Source organism: Ursus arctos, unplaced genomic scaffold (genome assembly GCF_023065955.2).
Source record: "Ursus arctos isolate Adak ecotype North America unplaced genomic scaffold, UrsArc2.0 scaffold_1, whole genome shotgun sequence".
In the NCBI taxonomy this organism is placed as follows: Eukaryota; Metazoa; Chordata; class Mammalia; order Carnivora; family Ursidae; genus Ursus; species Ursus arctos.
In genome coordinates, this window is record NW_026622763.1 from 109,035,533 (window position 1) to 109,048,381 (window position 12,849).

General features: G+C 60.7%; 1 protein-coding gene across 1 annotated transcript; it reads left to right on the plus strand.

Moving 5' to 3' along the window:
• Positions 1-4,887: 4,887 nt before the first annotated feature.
• Positions 4,888-7,438, plus strand: NEU4 (neuraminidase 4). The gene is made up of 3 exons (XM_026489902.2): positions 4,888-5,088; positions 5,189-5,444; positions 6,453-7,438. Exons 1-3 carry the CDS (start codon positions 4,888-4,890, stop codon positions 7,436-7,438), a joined length of 1,443 nt encoding a protein of 480 aa, XP_026345687.2.
• The last annotated feature ends 5,411 nt before the right edge of the window (positions 7,439-12,849 follow it).

Genomic DNA, 12,849 nt, shown 5'->3' on the forward strand with positions numbered 1-12,849 from the left:
GGAACAGAGGGCCTGCTGAGGACAGAGCAGAAACTGACCCCCCCCCCATGGGATGTACGGGACATTCCTCAGGCACTCCTGGCTGCCCTAAAGGACAAAGAAACAGTTAACCCATAGAGACCACAGTCCTGCAAGTCTGGAGCCTCCCTCGGTTTACAAATGTCTTAGCGGATGTACAAGAACAAAGTATCTCTATCAGTAACCCAGCTTCCGGAAGGGAATGTAGGTACAGTTAAATGTCCTTACAATCTGCAGGCTCCAGGAAGTTCCCAACTACCTTCAGGGTAATGCCCTGCTAGAGGGGTCAACAACCTTAACCTGAGATGGCCAGGCCTCCTGTATCCTGTGAGTCTTCTTTAACATATGAAAGTACTTTCTCAACCTCCCTGTTTCCTTATACTCCCCCAACCCCGTAGTGTATAATCAGCCCCCCTCCCAACCCGGGGCAGCAGCTCTTTCTGCCCACGGGTCCTGCTCCCCGAGCTTTAGTAAACCACCAAAGACATCTCAAGAATTCTTTCTTGGTCGTGGCTCCGGACCCCACCCCACTGAACCTCACCGATATCCCACAACCTCCTCACGGGGGAATAACTTCCAAAGCCATGACCCCAAGCAAGGGTGGATGGATTCCTTTTATTTAGGGTGAGGGTGAATACTCGGAAAGGGGAGCCTCATTGTTGTATGTAGAGGTGGGCACAAAGTCACGCATGTGCCTTAAGGAAAGGCTCGTGCTCCTCCTTGGGCAGAGGTCTCCGTGTTATAATGAGGTCAGGGCGACTGTCGGCCGCTCCGTGGTCCATCCGCACAGGCGTGAGTCCGTGAGTCGGGGGTTGAGCTTCCACTGGTCCGTGTGATCCAGGCAGTTGTCATTGCCCGGGGGCGGGGGGCGCCGGGGGATCTGCTTCAGTGTCCATCACGGGATGCTTTACCTGTCGGGTCTTTGCCTGAGTTAAGAGATCAGCTGGAAAGAAGAGCTTCAGGAAGAATGTGGGATGAAGGCCAGTGGGTACAAGCAGGTGGGCAGTAAAGGTCAGGTTTTGGGGTCTATCGTGTGGGGTCCTGCTGGTGCGGGTGGGGCCCAGGGAGCCCCTGAGGGGGATGGACCTTCAGAGAGCCCTTTTCACTGATAGGGCTGGGATGCTGAGGGCTCCCCTGAGGCCCTGGCCTGGGCAGCGGTCACTGGGACATGGTCACTGGTGAAAGGGCCAGCTGGCAGGAGCACTGACAAGGCGGCTGGGGCTAGGAAGGGGGTGGGGTTCTGGCCCCCCAAGTCTGAGCTGGCGGCCTAGCATGGACATGGGGCTGGAGCCCAGGGAGAGCCAAAGGGGCCGGCATCCTGGGGGTCAGGGGTGGGGCAGCTGGACATCAAGGCTGTGGTGAGAAGGCCAAGGAGCCTCACCAGGAGTCTGAGTGCTCACTTGGGTTTCGTGGGAGGGTGTCTCTGGAGGAGGCTTGGGGCAGTGCCTATGTGTGTGCCCCTCAGAGGTCAGCTGTGGCCCCTTGCAGCAGGCTCCCCCAGCACAGCCTCGTGGGAGGGCGAGCCCCCAGACCCCAAGCACCCTGGGGTGGAGAGAGGAGCCCTGTGTGGCCCTGTCATGGTGCTGGGCCCCTCCCCAGCGTGCCGCCCCGCCCTCTGTCTGTGCCGCACTACAGCCCCACAGCTGGCAGGAGGGTCCCGGGCCTGGGTCCTGACGCAGCCCTGGGATCCCGCCAGCTCTGGCTCCCGCCCACACAGCGGGCCCTTGTGTCTGCCCTGCTCACTGGGCCAGAGAAGCAGGCGCTCCTGCCGCTGCCCCATAGCCAGCTCTGCAGCCTCCCTGTGGTGCCCGGTGAGTTCCCTCCCTGCTCACCTGAACCCCAGACCCTGAGGGCCAGAAATGAGCTCCTCTGTCCTCCCTGGCTGCCCAGGGCGGGATGCGTGGACTGAGGGCCGTCCAGCCCGATGCTCCACATGGATGCCCCCAGTGGGATCATTGCCCGGTCCAAGGGGCAGGGGTGCCAAAGGGCCCCAGGGGTAGATTGAGAGGGTGGGTGATATACACTGGGCTGGGCCTGTGGGAGCTGACGGGCATGTGGGCACTGCTCCACTAGGCCCAAGCTTTGTAACTGAGTCCTGGCCCCTGACACGGCACGGGACGCTCAGGTCAGACTGGAGACCCTACCCAAAGTGAAAGAGCCAAGATCCCCTCTGCCCAACTTGTATGCAAAGCCCTTTGCTCGTTCTATGCATGCCTTTAAGTGCCCTGCAGCAGGCTGGGATCCCGGGCCAGAGGACAGGAGCTGTGCTCGGCGGAGGGTGTGGGGGGCGGTGGGGGGGGGAGACCTGGGCTGTCCGGAGGCCAGAGGACTGGAGCTGTGCTTGTTGGAGGTGTGGAGGGGACCTGGGCTGTCCGGAGGACTCCAGGGTGGAGCCCGGACAGGATGCTGGGACACAGCCATCCTATCCCTGGTCAAGCGAAACCCCTGGACCCTGCTGATTTAGCCCAACTGGGCCAGCTGCCCATGAGGCTCTGCTCTTCCTCTTAGATTGAGGGGGTCTCCCCGGGACTTCGGGGCTCTGCAGAGACCTGGGGCCTGGGCAAGGATGGTGCTGGGTGCCCTCGCCCTGCTTGGGGCAGCCGGCAGAGTGAGCAGCTGGTCTGTGCAGCTTGGCGGGCTGGGGCTGGGGTGGGCCCAGACCCCCTGCTCTCACCGACACCCATCCAGGTGGTCTCCAGCCCTGGGGAGTAAGCCAAGTGCAGAGAATGTCCCCTTGTGTCCATTCAGCCTGGAGCGACAAGTGGCAGCTGCACCTGCTTCCCGCTGGGGCACAATTGCCCTTTGGAGGCAGATGGGGGTGGGGCCCAAGGGCTTCCAGACACAGGAAGCTGTTCTCAAAACCCCAGAGGCTGTCGGGGGGGGGGGGGGCAGGCCTGAGGTTGGCAGGGGGTCTGCTGGACTCAGCGGCAGTGGCGTGGGCCAGTGTGCTGCCACGAGAGCCCTTCAGCGGCAGGTGGCCGTGGGCAGAGTGGACTGAGGTGGAGGTGTCTGTGTGTTTCGGTGCCGTCGGGGGTGGAGGCAGAGCCAGCCAGCGCACCCTCCCGTGGGTCTGAGCAAGGCCACTGTCGTTTAGGGGTGCCCATCCCGACCGTCTCCTCAGACACGCGCTGGCTGTGCCGTGTGCAGGGGTTGACCCCTGAGAGCGATGCCCCGGAGTATGATGTGAGGCGTCCTGCGCTCCCCCTCCTCCCTGCCTCCTCCTCCCCTCGGTGCCGTGCGCTAGTCACTGTCCAGTGCCTGGCCACCGGCTCTGCCGCTCGAAGTCCGGCACGTGGCACCCTCGCCCTCCACTGCCTGTGGCCCCTGGACCACCACGGCCTCCCTCATGCACGTCCCTCGGGGGCTGGCCCAGCCCACATTTGCCTTTGTGCATACTGCAGGGAGTGAGGCTACCTCCAGAAAAGCCGCCTTAGGTCCCTCCCCATCAGTCACCCCTACAGGAGGCCTGACTTGCGGTAAGGGGGCCGGGCGACCAGGTTCAGGGAGTGGGGCTGTGTGGGGCACGGGATGCAGGGGCAGGAGAAGGTGGGGCCTGGGTTGTGGAAGAGAGGCTGCAGTGCAGAGGGCTTGAATCTCCCCCGGGGTCCTTCCAGACAGGGCTCCCCTGGTGCCTGGAATGCCGCCTCCTCTCGGCCCTTCCCCCTCCCCTCTTAGCCTTGGCTCCAGGAAGCCCCCAGGCTCAGCACACCCTCCCCCAGCCTGGCTTCTGGCCTCTGTGTGCAGAAGCTTGTGGGGCGCATTCAAGGGATGGCTCGGCTCAGACACGGGGGTGTGTGTCTTCTTCCCATCACTCTGGGGAGCAGCTGCTTTCCAAGGGCAGCCCCCGTGCACCAATTAGAGCTGGCTTGGCCCCCCTTTCTGCCAAGAGGGGGTGGGGTAGGACAGCAGGGTGGATGACCTCTTTGGCCTCCTTGGGGTCCCTCTCACTGCTCCTCTGGCCTCCACTGCCTTTAGCTCTCTCGAGGCACATGTGGGAGCCATTTGGGGCACCTGTGGGTGGGGTGGCTCTGCTAGACCTCCCGTGACCCCCAGCTTTGCTCAGGAGCCCAAGGGGCAGGGTGGTTGGTCCCCGGCGCCCGCAGATGTCCTGCTAGGACCTGGACTTCAGGCCCCTTCTCTGCAGGAGACCCACTGGCACCCCCCTCTTGGTTTCAGCAGGCCACTCTCCCTGCCCCTGTCCCCATCCCTCCTGGCCACTCCCAAGAATCCCACAACCCCCAGGTCTGAGAAGGATGGTGGCAGCGGCAGCCAGGGCACCTTTTCCAAGAAGCGTGTGTCTGAGTGTGCGGAATGCGAGTGTCTGGTCTCCCAGGCTTCTGCGTGGGGAGTGTGCGCGCATCTGTGTGCACCTGTTTCATGTCTAAGTCTCTCCCTGTGTCACTTTCTGTGTTGTGCGTCTGCTGTGTCTGTTTGTGTTTCTGCGGGGCCTGTGGTCCTGGGGCCCCTATTTGGGGAAACTGAACCCCTGCCTATCCAAAACTTTGGGCTCTCATGGTCCATGTGGCCAGCATCCTGCTGGCAGGTGTCTGGGAAATAGGGTGGGCAGAGTCAGGGGAGTCTGGCCAGGCATCTCCTGCTCCGAAGGGTTGAGAGGAGGAAGGGGAGACTGCAGACATTCCGGGGTGCAGTGGCAGGGAGGGCGGGGGGAGGGGCTGCCCTGGTCTGGGGATGGGGAGCCTGGGATAGCCCGGTCTCAGAGGAGGTGGTCACAGGGAGGCACGGGCTAACCCTAACCCTAACCTGCAGAGCCCCCTCCCCATTGTAGGCAGACAGGAGGGGAGCGAGCACGCCCCACCCGCTGACCCTGTGGTCTGCTGACGCCGGAGCCCTGGGCCCGCCCCGCTGACCATGGGGGCCCCGCGTGTCCCCGAGCGGACCGTGCTCTTCCAGCGCGAGAGGAGCGGCCTGACGTACCGCGTGCCCGCCCTGCTGCCCGTGCCCCCTGCGCCCACCCTGCTGGCCTTCGCGGAGCAGCGGCTCAGCCCCGACGATGCCCACGCCCACCGCCTGGTGCAGCGGAGCGGCACGCTGGCCGGCGGCTCCGTGCGGGTGAGTGGCCTGGCGCGCACCGCGGGCAGGACCTGGGCGGGGCACCGCCGCACGCACAGGTAAACTGAGGCCGCCTGCCCTCCCCCCTCCCTCCGGGCAGTGGGGCGCCGCGCGCGTGCTGGGGACAGCCGCCTTGGAGGAGCACCGGTCCATGAACCCCTGCCCGGTGCTTGACGCCCGCACGGCTACCATCTTCCTCTTCTTCATCGCGGTGCGGGGCCGCACGCCCGAGGCCACGCAGATCGCCACGGGCAGGAACGCCGCGCGCCTCTGCTGCGTGACCAGCCGGGACGCTGGGCGCAGCTGGGGCGCGGCCAGAGACCTCACGGAGGAGGCGGTGGGCGGCGCCGAGCACGGTAGGCGAGGTGTGGGTGGGGGGTGTGCCGGTCATTCGCCTGCGAGCAGGGCGGGACTCACAGGGGAGGGGTGGGGCTCGCAGCGGGGTGGGGTCTGCACTGGGTCGGGGGTCCGCATGGTGGGGGGTGGGGGAGGGTCCCGCTACAGGTCACAGGGCTGCCTACTCCACCCCCCAAAACTAAGGGCCACCCACCCCGTTTCCTGGGGCTGCCACCCCCCCAAACCATCAGTCCTGTAAACGGGTGTTGGTCACCCCCACTGGGCCTGAAAAGCAGGCTTATCTGAGGCTGTCTCAGTCTGAGCACTGAGGTCCCCCCTTCTCAGCACCCCAACCTCACTGCCTTCTTACCCACCCTGGGGTGTCCAGCCTAACGTCCAGGGCTGGGCAGGTGGCCTGACCCTAAAGCTTTTCCTCCACTCCTGCTGCTTGCTCCTTAAGGGCCTGACCACTCACTGCCCTCTGAGGCCACTCCAACCCTGGTGTGGAGACACTGACCCAGGGGTCACCCTGGCCCTTGTAGGTGGGATCTAAGCTGAGGGGTGTGGCAGGCTCTGGGGCGTGGACAGGACACACAGAGCTGGGCTAAAGAATGATGTGCTCCTGTGGGCCCTACTCCGTGGGACTCAGGCCCAAGGGCTTGACCCCACCCTGAAGGTCCGCATATGCCCTCTGCTCTTGGCTGCCCAGTGTGAGCACCGTCGGTGGCCGTCCATCCACACTCAGGGACTAGCTCCCTGCTCTCAAGCTGAGAACCTGGCCAAGGAGCCTGCCTGGGCTCCCGGCTCCTGTTGATGCTGGAGAGAGGCTTGTCCGGCCCTGGAGGATCCAGCGTGGCCAGCAGGAGTGGACGGTGGGGGCACAGTCAGTCGTGGCTTCCTCACGAGCTGCCCCCTAATCCGAGGCACCGGCTGCTGACCCTCCCCAGCCTCCAGGGTGGGCGGTGGTGCCCAGCTGCGGCCGTGGCTGTCTCCCTGCTGGGATGACCAGCAGCCCCTCTCCTCTGCAGACTGGGCCACGTTCGCTGTCGGCCCGGGCCACGGCATCCAGCTGCGCTCAGGCCGCCTGCTGGTGCCAGCGTACACGTACCGCGTGGACCGGCGGGAGTGCTTCGGCAAGATCTGCAGGACCAGCCCCCATGCCTTTGCCTTCTACAGTGACGACGACGGGCGCACCTGGCACCGGGGAGGCCTGGTGCCCAACCTCCGCTCGGGCGAGTGCCAGCTGGCCGCGGTGGACAGCGGGCAGGCTGGCAGCGTCCTCTACTGCAATGCCCGGAGCCCCCTGGGCAGCCGCGTGCAGGCGCTCAGTGTGGATGAGGGCGCTTCCTTCCTGCCTGGGGAGCTCGTGCCTGCCCTGGCTGAGACCGCCCGGGGCTGCCAGGGCAGCATCCTGGGCTTCCCTGCCCCACTCTCCCGCAGGCCAAGGGATGAGAGATGGTCAGCGGGTGCCAGGAACCCCCTCCGGTCCCCACGCCTCTGTCCTGGAGTCCAGCAACCCTCAGAGGAGGGTGCTACAGACACCCAAGGGGATCAGGGGCTCGGCGGGATGCAGGGATGTAGGGACAGCTCTGAGGAGCCTGGCCTGGGGCCTGGTCTCGATGGGACCAGGGACGCCTGGGCCCCGAGGGTCCCGGGGCCCCCTGCCACCCTGTCTCGGAGCCCCACCTGGCTGCTGTATTCCCATCCGGTGGGGCGCAGGGCTCGGCTCCACATGGGAATCCATCTAAGCCGGTCCCCCCTGGACCCCCACAGCTGGACGGAGCCCTGGGTGATCTACGAGGGCCCCAGTGGCTACTCTGACCTGGCATCCATCGGGCCCACCCTCAAGGGAGCCCTGACCTTTGCTTGTCTGTATGAGAGTGGGGCCAGGGTCTCCTATGAGGAGATCTCCTTCTGCATGTTCTCTCTCGGTGAGGTCCTGCAGAATGTGCCGGCGGGCCCCGAGCCACCCAGCCACGGGGGGAAGCCTCGAGAGCGCTGCCGGCCTTCCTGATGGGCTCTCCGGCCAGACCCACTTGTATGTCCCTAACACTATGCTTCAAAATATGACACGAAAGTGGGCAGACCTAGAGAAGAAAACAGAGCCATAGTTGTAGAAAGTTTTAGACACACCTCTCAGTAACTGAGCAAACAGACAAAATCAGAGGACACAGAAGGCCTGGGCAACGTGCCTGGCAAACTTGACTTAACGGACACATGGAGAGCACAGCACAAAACAGCCGCAGAATCTACGGTCTTTCCAGAGACACCCGATGTGAAACTGACGTCACGCAGGATCGTGAAATCCAGGCAGAGTGAGACTTCGAAGGATTGACAATTGCAGTGAAATGGAGCTGGAAATAAAAACGAAAGGAAATTTAAAAATCTTCCTTGTGTCTGAAAATGGAGAAACACGATTCTGAATGACTTCTGGTTCAAAGAAGAAGCTCTATTGAAAGTGAGAAAAGAGTTTGAAATTATGTGAACACTGAGTACCACCTGCCACCGCTGACGCCCCACCTTAGAAAGGGACAGGAACGGAGTCCAAGGACAGGAGAAGGAAGAGAACCCTCGAGAGCAAAACTAGAGGGAAAATCACGGTAGAGGGAATGGATAGAGACAGGCGGGTTTTTGGATAACCCCTGATGAGACCGATGATAAAAAAAAGGGGAACACACGAATAAGGGAGAGCACACGAGGCTCCTACAGATGTTCCAAGACGTCAAGAAGATATTAGGAGGCATTTTATGGCAATAAACTTAAAACTTTAGACGAAATGCACAATTCCTGGAAAAATGCAACTTGTTGAAGAGGAAATAGAAAAGCTGGAAAATCTTATTAGAGACTCTGAATCCATAATTTAAAATCTGCACACTAGGGAAACTTCAGGTGACACGGCTTTCCCCGAGCATTCTGTCCAACGTTGCAGGATGGTACGTGCTGGTGTATCGGGCAGTTTCCTTTGCAAGGACTTGCCAAGCCTGTCTTCCAAAGTGGCTGCACCATCTGTGTATCTTTTTGGTGAGTGTCTGCGTAGAGCTTTTGCCTTTTTAATTGGGTTCTCGTTTTCTCATTGGTGAGTTTTAGGAGTTGTGTATTTTGGCAACAGCATATGGAGAGACGCTCCCGCCGCGTGCCCACGGGAAGATCCCGCTGCTGTGCAGATGAGAAGGGCCAGAACCCGAGCACTGCCAGCACCACCTGCTGGCGAGGGTGGGAGCGGCAGGGGCTCTCCCTCGCGGCCGCGGATGGAGGTCAGGGGCAGCCACGTTGGGAAGCAAGTTGGATGGTTTTTTACAACAAAACCTCTTACCGTAGGACCCAGCAGTTGTGCTCCGTGATATTTATCCAAATGAGTTGAGAACTCACGTCCACACGAGCACCTGCACATGGGTGTTTATAGTGGCTTTATCCATACTTGCCGAACTTGCCAAACCTTGCAAGAAATCAGGACGTCCTTTAGTAGATGAATGGATGAGCTGTGGTCCATCCAGACCGAGAAGCCACGGAGGACCCTGAAACGTGCATCACGACGTGAAAGGTTACCAGCCGTGTGAATCCACATGACATTCTGGAAAGGGCAGGCCTTTGAAGAAGGTCAAGAGATCAGTGGTTGCCAGAGGTTATGGGGAGGAGGGATGAACAAGTGGGGTGCAGAGGCCTCTTAGGGCAGTGAGACGACCCTGTGTGATGCTGTCATGGTGGGGACGCGTCACTGTACGTTTGTCCAAACCCACAGAGTGCGTGACGCCGAGAGTGAGCCCGGATGTGGACGGTGGGCTTTGGTTAATAATACGGTATGGTCGTTGTCTCATCCGTTACAATTGTCCCCCACTCATGGGGGATGTTAACCCAGGGGAGAGTGTGGAGGGGCGTGGGGGTGTAGACATAAGCTGAGAATCACTGCTCAATTGCTCCGTAAACCTGAACCTGCTTTAAAATAGACCTGCTACTGTCACAAGAGTGTAGCTGTCATCTCTGAAAGTAGGGAGAGAGAGAAAGAAGTGCACAGCGACGGTCGTAGGATCCTGAGCACAGTCCAGCGGCCAGTGGACTCGAGAAAATGTCACAGCCTTCCTTACCACGAGTCAGTCAGTTCAGGAGCCACGGACGCAGACTGCACAAGTGGGGGGAGGAGCTGCCAGACTGGAGTCAGAGGGCACAGGACGCCCCCACCCCCCCCGCCCCCCACAGAGGGGAGCAGTTGAGCCACAGTAGAGGGCCTCCAGTGACTGGGGCCAACATCTGCTGGCTCTGCCACTTGATTGCCCCCCTTCCCCCCGAATTCTCCAAAAACTCAGGAGCCTCACCCAGACTCAAAGAGGTATCTGTCCACACCAGACGACTAACCTACCGGGGCTGAGACCCCAGGGCCCAGGCCACCAGCTTTGCCTTCATGATCCCAAGGCAGGTTCCCTCTGGGGTCTGTGCTTTTCTCCTGCGAGGAGACCTTTGTTACCGCCCCCACCTGGTCCTCCAGGGCCCCCACCTTGGATTTCCAGGTAGGGCTCAGATTCTTGTCCTTCCTGTCCTGCATGACCTTGGATTCCTCACTGGAGGTGTCCAGCTCTGGCCTTCAGCTCTGTAGATCAGGAAAGGGTGAGCACGGGTAGTGGGAGGGGTCGTCCTCCTGGGCAGAGGGGCTCCAAGTGCGGGGCTCTGGTGGCCCTGGGCCGTTGGGGTGGCCACATGCCTTATGCTCTGGGTTCCCTGTGCCAGGGTCTCAGGCCTCATTTGAAGAGCCCAGGCTCAACCCCGGGTCCTCCCGCTGCCACCCTCTGTGAGATGCACGGGGCTGGCAGGGAGGGACCCGCTGGGTGGGCGTGTGGGTGGGGGTGGGTGAGATGCCCCAGCCAGGGCCGTTGACACATGGGGCTGGGGCAGAGCAGGGGACGGAAAAAATGAGTGGAGGCGGGCTGCAGAGGCCGTGTTCCGGGAAGGTGAGCAGTAAAGTGCTGACTGTGCCCGGCTCCCTGGCTTCTTATCTGAGCCGCGGTGCTGCCAGTGGGTGGCCCGGCCGGTGGCTTGGTGAGGCCACCACTTCCTGCCCTCTCTGCTGTGTGCATTTTTGTCTTTTTGTCTTTTTTTTTTAGAATATGAACTCAGTTTTTAAAAAACATACTCAAAATGTGTTAATCAGATTTTTACTTTTAATTTTGGCATTTTTTTATGCTCAAAGTGCCCCCTTGTCTTTTGATAGGACTTCATCTTGGTTTCTTTCAGGGGCAGTGAGTTGCCCATGCCCCACACTGACCAGCATGGGCCAAGATCCTAGGAACCCTCTTCCCTCAGAGCCTGAGTCAGGCCCTCCTGCTCTGGCCGCCTGCCCTGGGGCCTCCCCTGGCACATGGCTCACCCCTGGGAGGTATTTCATGGTGGGGTTTGTGGGTCGACGGCAAATGCTTGGTTAACTGCCAGCTAGTGCTCAATTCTCCGGTCTGGCCTTTCCACCTGCCACGCTCCCAGTCCTTGCGTCCTCTCCAGCAATGCAGAGTCATGAGTTCCGAGTGTTGCCCGTGGTGGACAGGTTAGTTGTAACCTGCATTTTTCTTATGAGTAAAATGGAACCTCCTTTTGTTGCTGAAGTGTTATGTATACACATACATGGAATATATGTATGCGTGTGGACGTATGGAGTTTGTGGTTTGCGTGGTGCCTGTGCACGCACATCTGCATCTGCATGCATGCACGTGTGCACACAGGCGTGTGTATGCGTACACGTGTGCACATGTATCTATGCACACGCATGCCCATTTGTGTTGCACAGGCACACACGTATATGTGCATGTGCACACGCATGTAGGCGCACACACGGGCATGCATATGTACCCTGCACGTGTATGCGTGTGCATGTGTGTGCGTGTGCACACGCATGTGCACGCACACGTGTATATGTGCGTGTACCTGTGTGCGTGTGCACATGCACGTGTGTGTGGGGGGGAAGTGCCTCATCATATCTTCTGTTCACTTTTCCACGGTGCCTCTGACCTTGCCCTTTCTGTATTGTAGAAGATCTTTATCTCATTGGAGTATTAACCTTTTATGGAACACTACACATACTTTCCCTTAGCTTGCTTTGACACCGTTTTTGCTGCATTAAAGTGTTTTCCCCAATTTGTAGAATTGAATGTCTCCGTCTTCTCTTTGATGGCGCTATGATTCCCAGCCAGCGTTAGGCAGGTTTTCCTGCTCCACGGTGAAGGAACTCACCCCTGCCTTCTGGGTCTCGCGGGGTTTCTGTTTTGTACTTGTATCTGGGATTTGTGCAAGTCCACGGCATGAGGAGGGAGTCTGCCTAATACTTTTTCAGAGAGCTCTTCACAGCACCGATTGCCGCGTCTGTCTTTCCCCACTAACGGCGGCCCTCTGGTGCGCGCGAGCCGCGTCCATCGCGAGTCGCAGATCTGACAGAGCGGCTGTCTTTCACTTTCTTTTCTCGGTTTCCTTGGCTCTCACCTGCTTGTTGATTTCTCCGTACGAGCCTCTCGGCTGCAGAGATGTGTCGCATCTACAGGTTAATGCGGGGAGAACTGGCCTCTGCCGGTGTGGTGTCGATGGTGTCAGTGCTCGAGCTGCCTGTGGACGTGAGCGTTTCTCACTAAGCCCGTGCCCGGGCGTTTTATGTTTTCTGTTGCTGTTGCGGGTGGGGGAACCTTTGCCGCTCCTTCTGACCGGCTGCTGCTGGAATATGTGAAAGCCGTCCGCTTCTGGGTGTCAGTATTAGATGTGCGACTTGACGATGTTCTCTCGTTACGTCCTGGCTTCTGCGCTGAAGCCGTTGGGTTCTCCAGGCGCACGAGCCTGGCCCGCAGCCTTGCCCAGCACCGTTCCCTCGCTGTGTGATCTTGTCTCCGGAGCAAAGCGGCATCCTCCCCTCGTCCTGGACATGGGGCTTCTGCCTGCAGTGCCGCCCCGGACAGGACCCCAGTGTGGCAGGCACGGTGTGCGCGCGGCTGGGGGGGAGTGGGGGGGCAGCTGTGCGTGTGGCCCCTGAGGGTTTGGACAAGGCGCACTGGGAAGGGGCAAGGTCGAGGGGCTGTCTGTCACTGCAGTTGGGGACCCCTCATGGCGGTCCCGAGTCTTCTTCTGCAGGATGGAGCAGACGTCCCCTTTGTGTGTGGGAAGGGCCGTGTCTCTCCACTGTCGCCCACTCACTCAGCCCGTGCAGCCCGGCCCAGGGCACTGACTGGAAGGGACTCTGGCGGGGGGGGGGGGGGCAGGCTGGGCATGGGCTTCCTGGGGGTGACACCACTGGCACCTTGAAGTTGTAGGGATCTCACCCCACGGAGGCCATGGGGTGTGCACGTTGGGGGAAGGGAGATGAGAGGCCTCGGAGGCTCTGTGTGTCTCTGGGACGGGGAAGGTGAGGGCCTGGAGGGTGAGGGCCAGGCCTGGGGAGGGCCGGCTGCGTCCTCCATCTTTGGG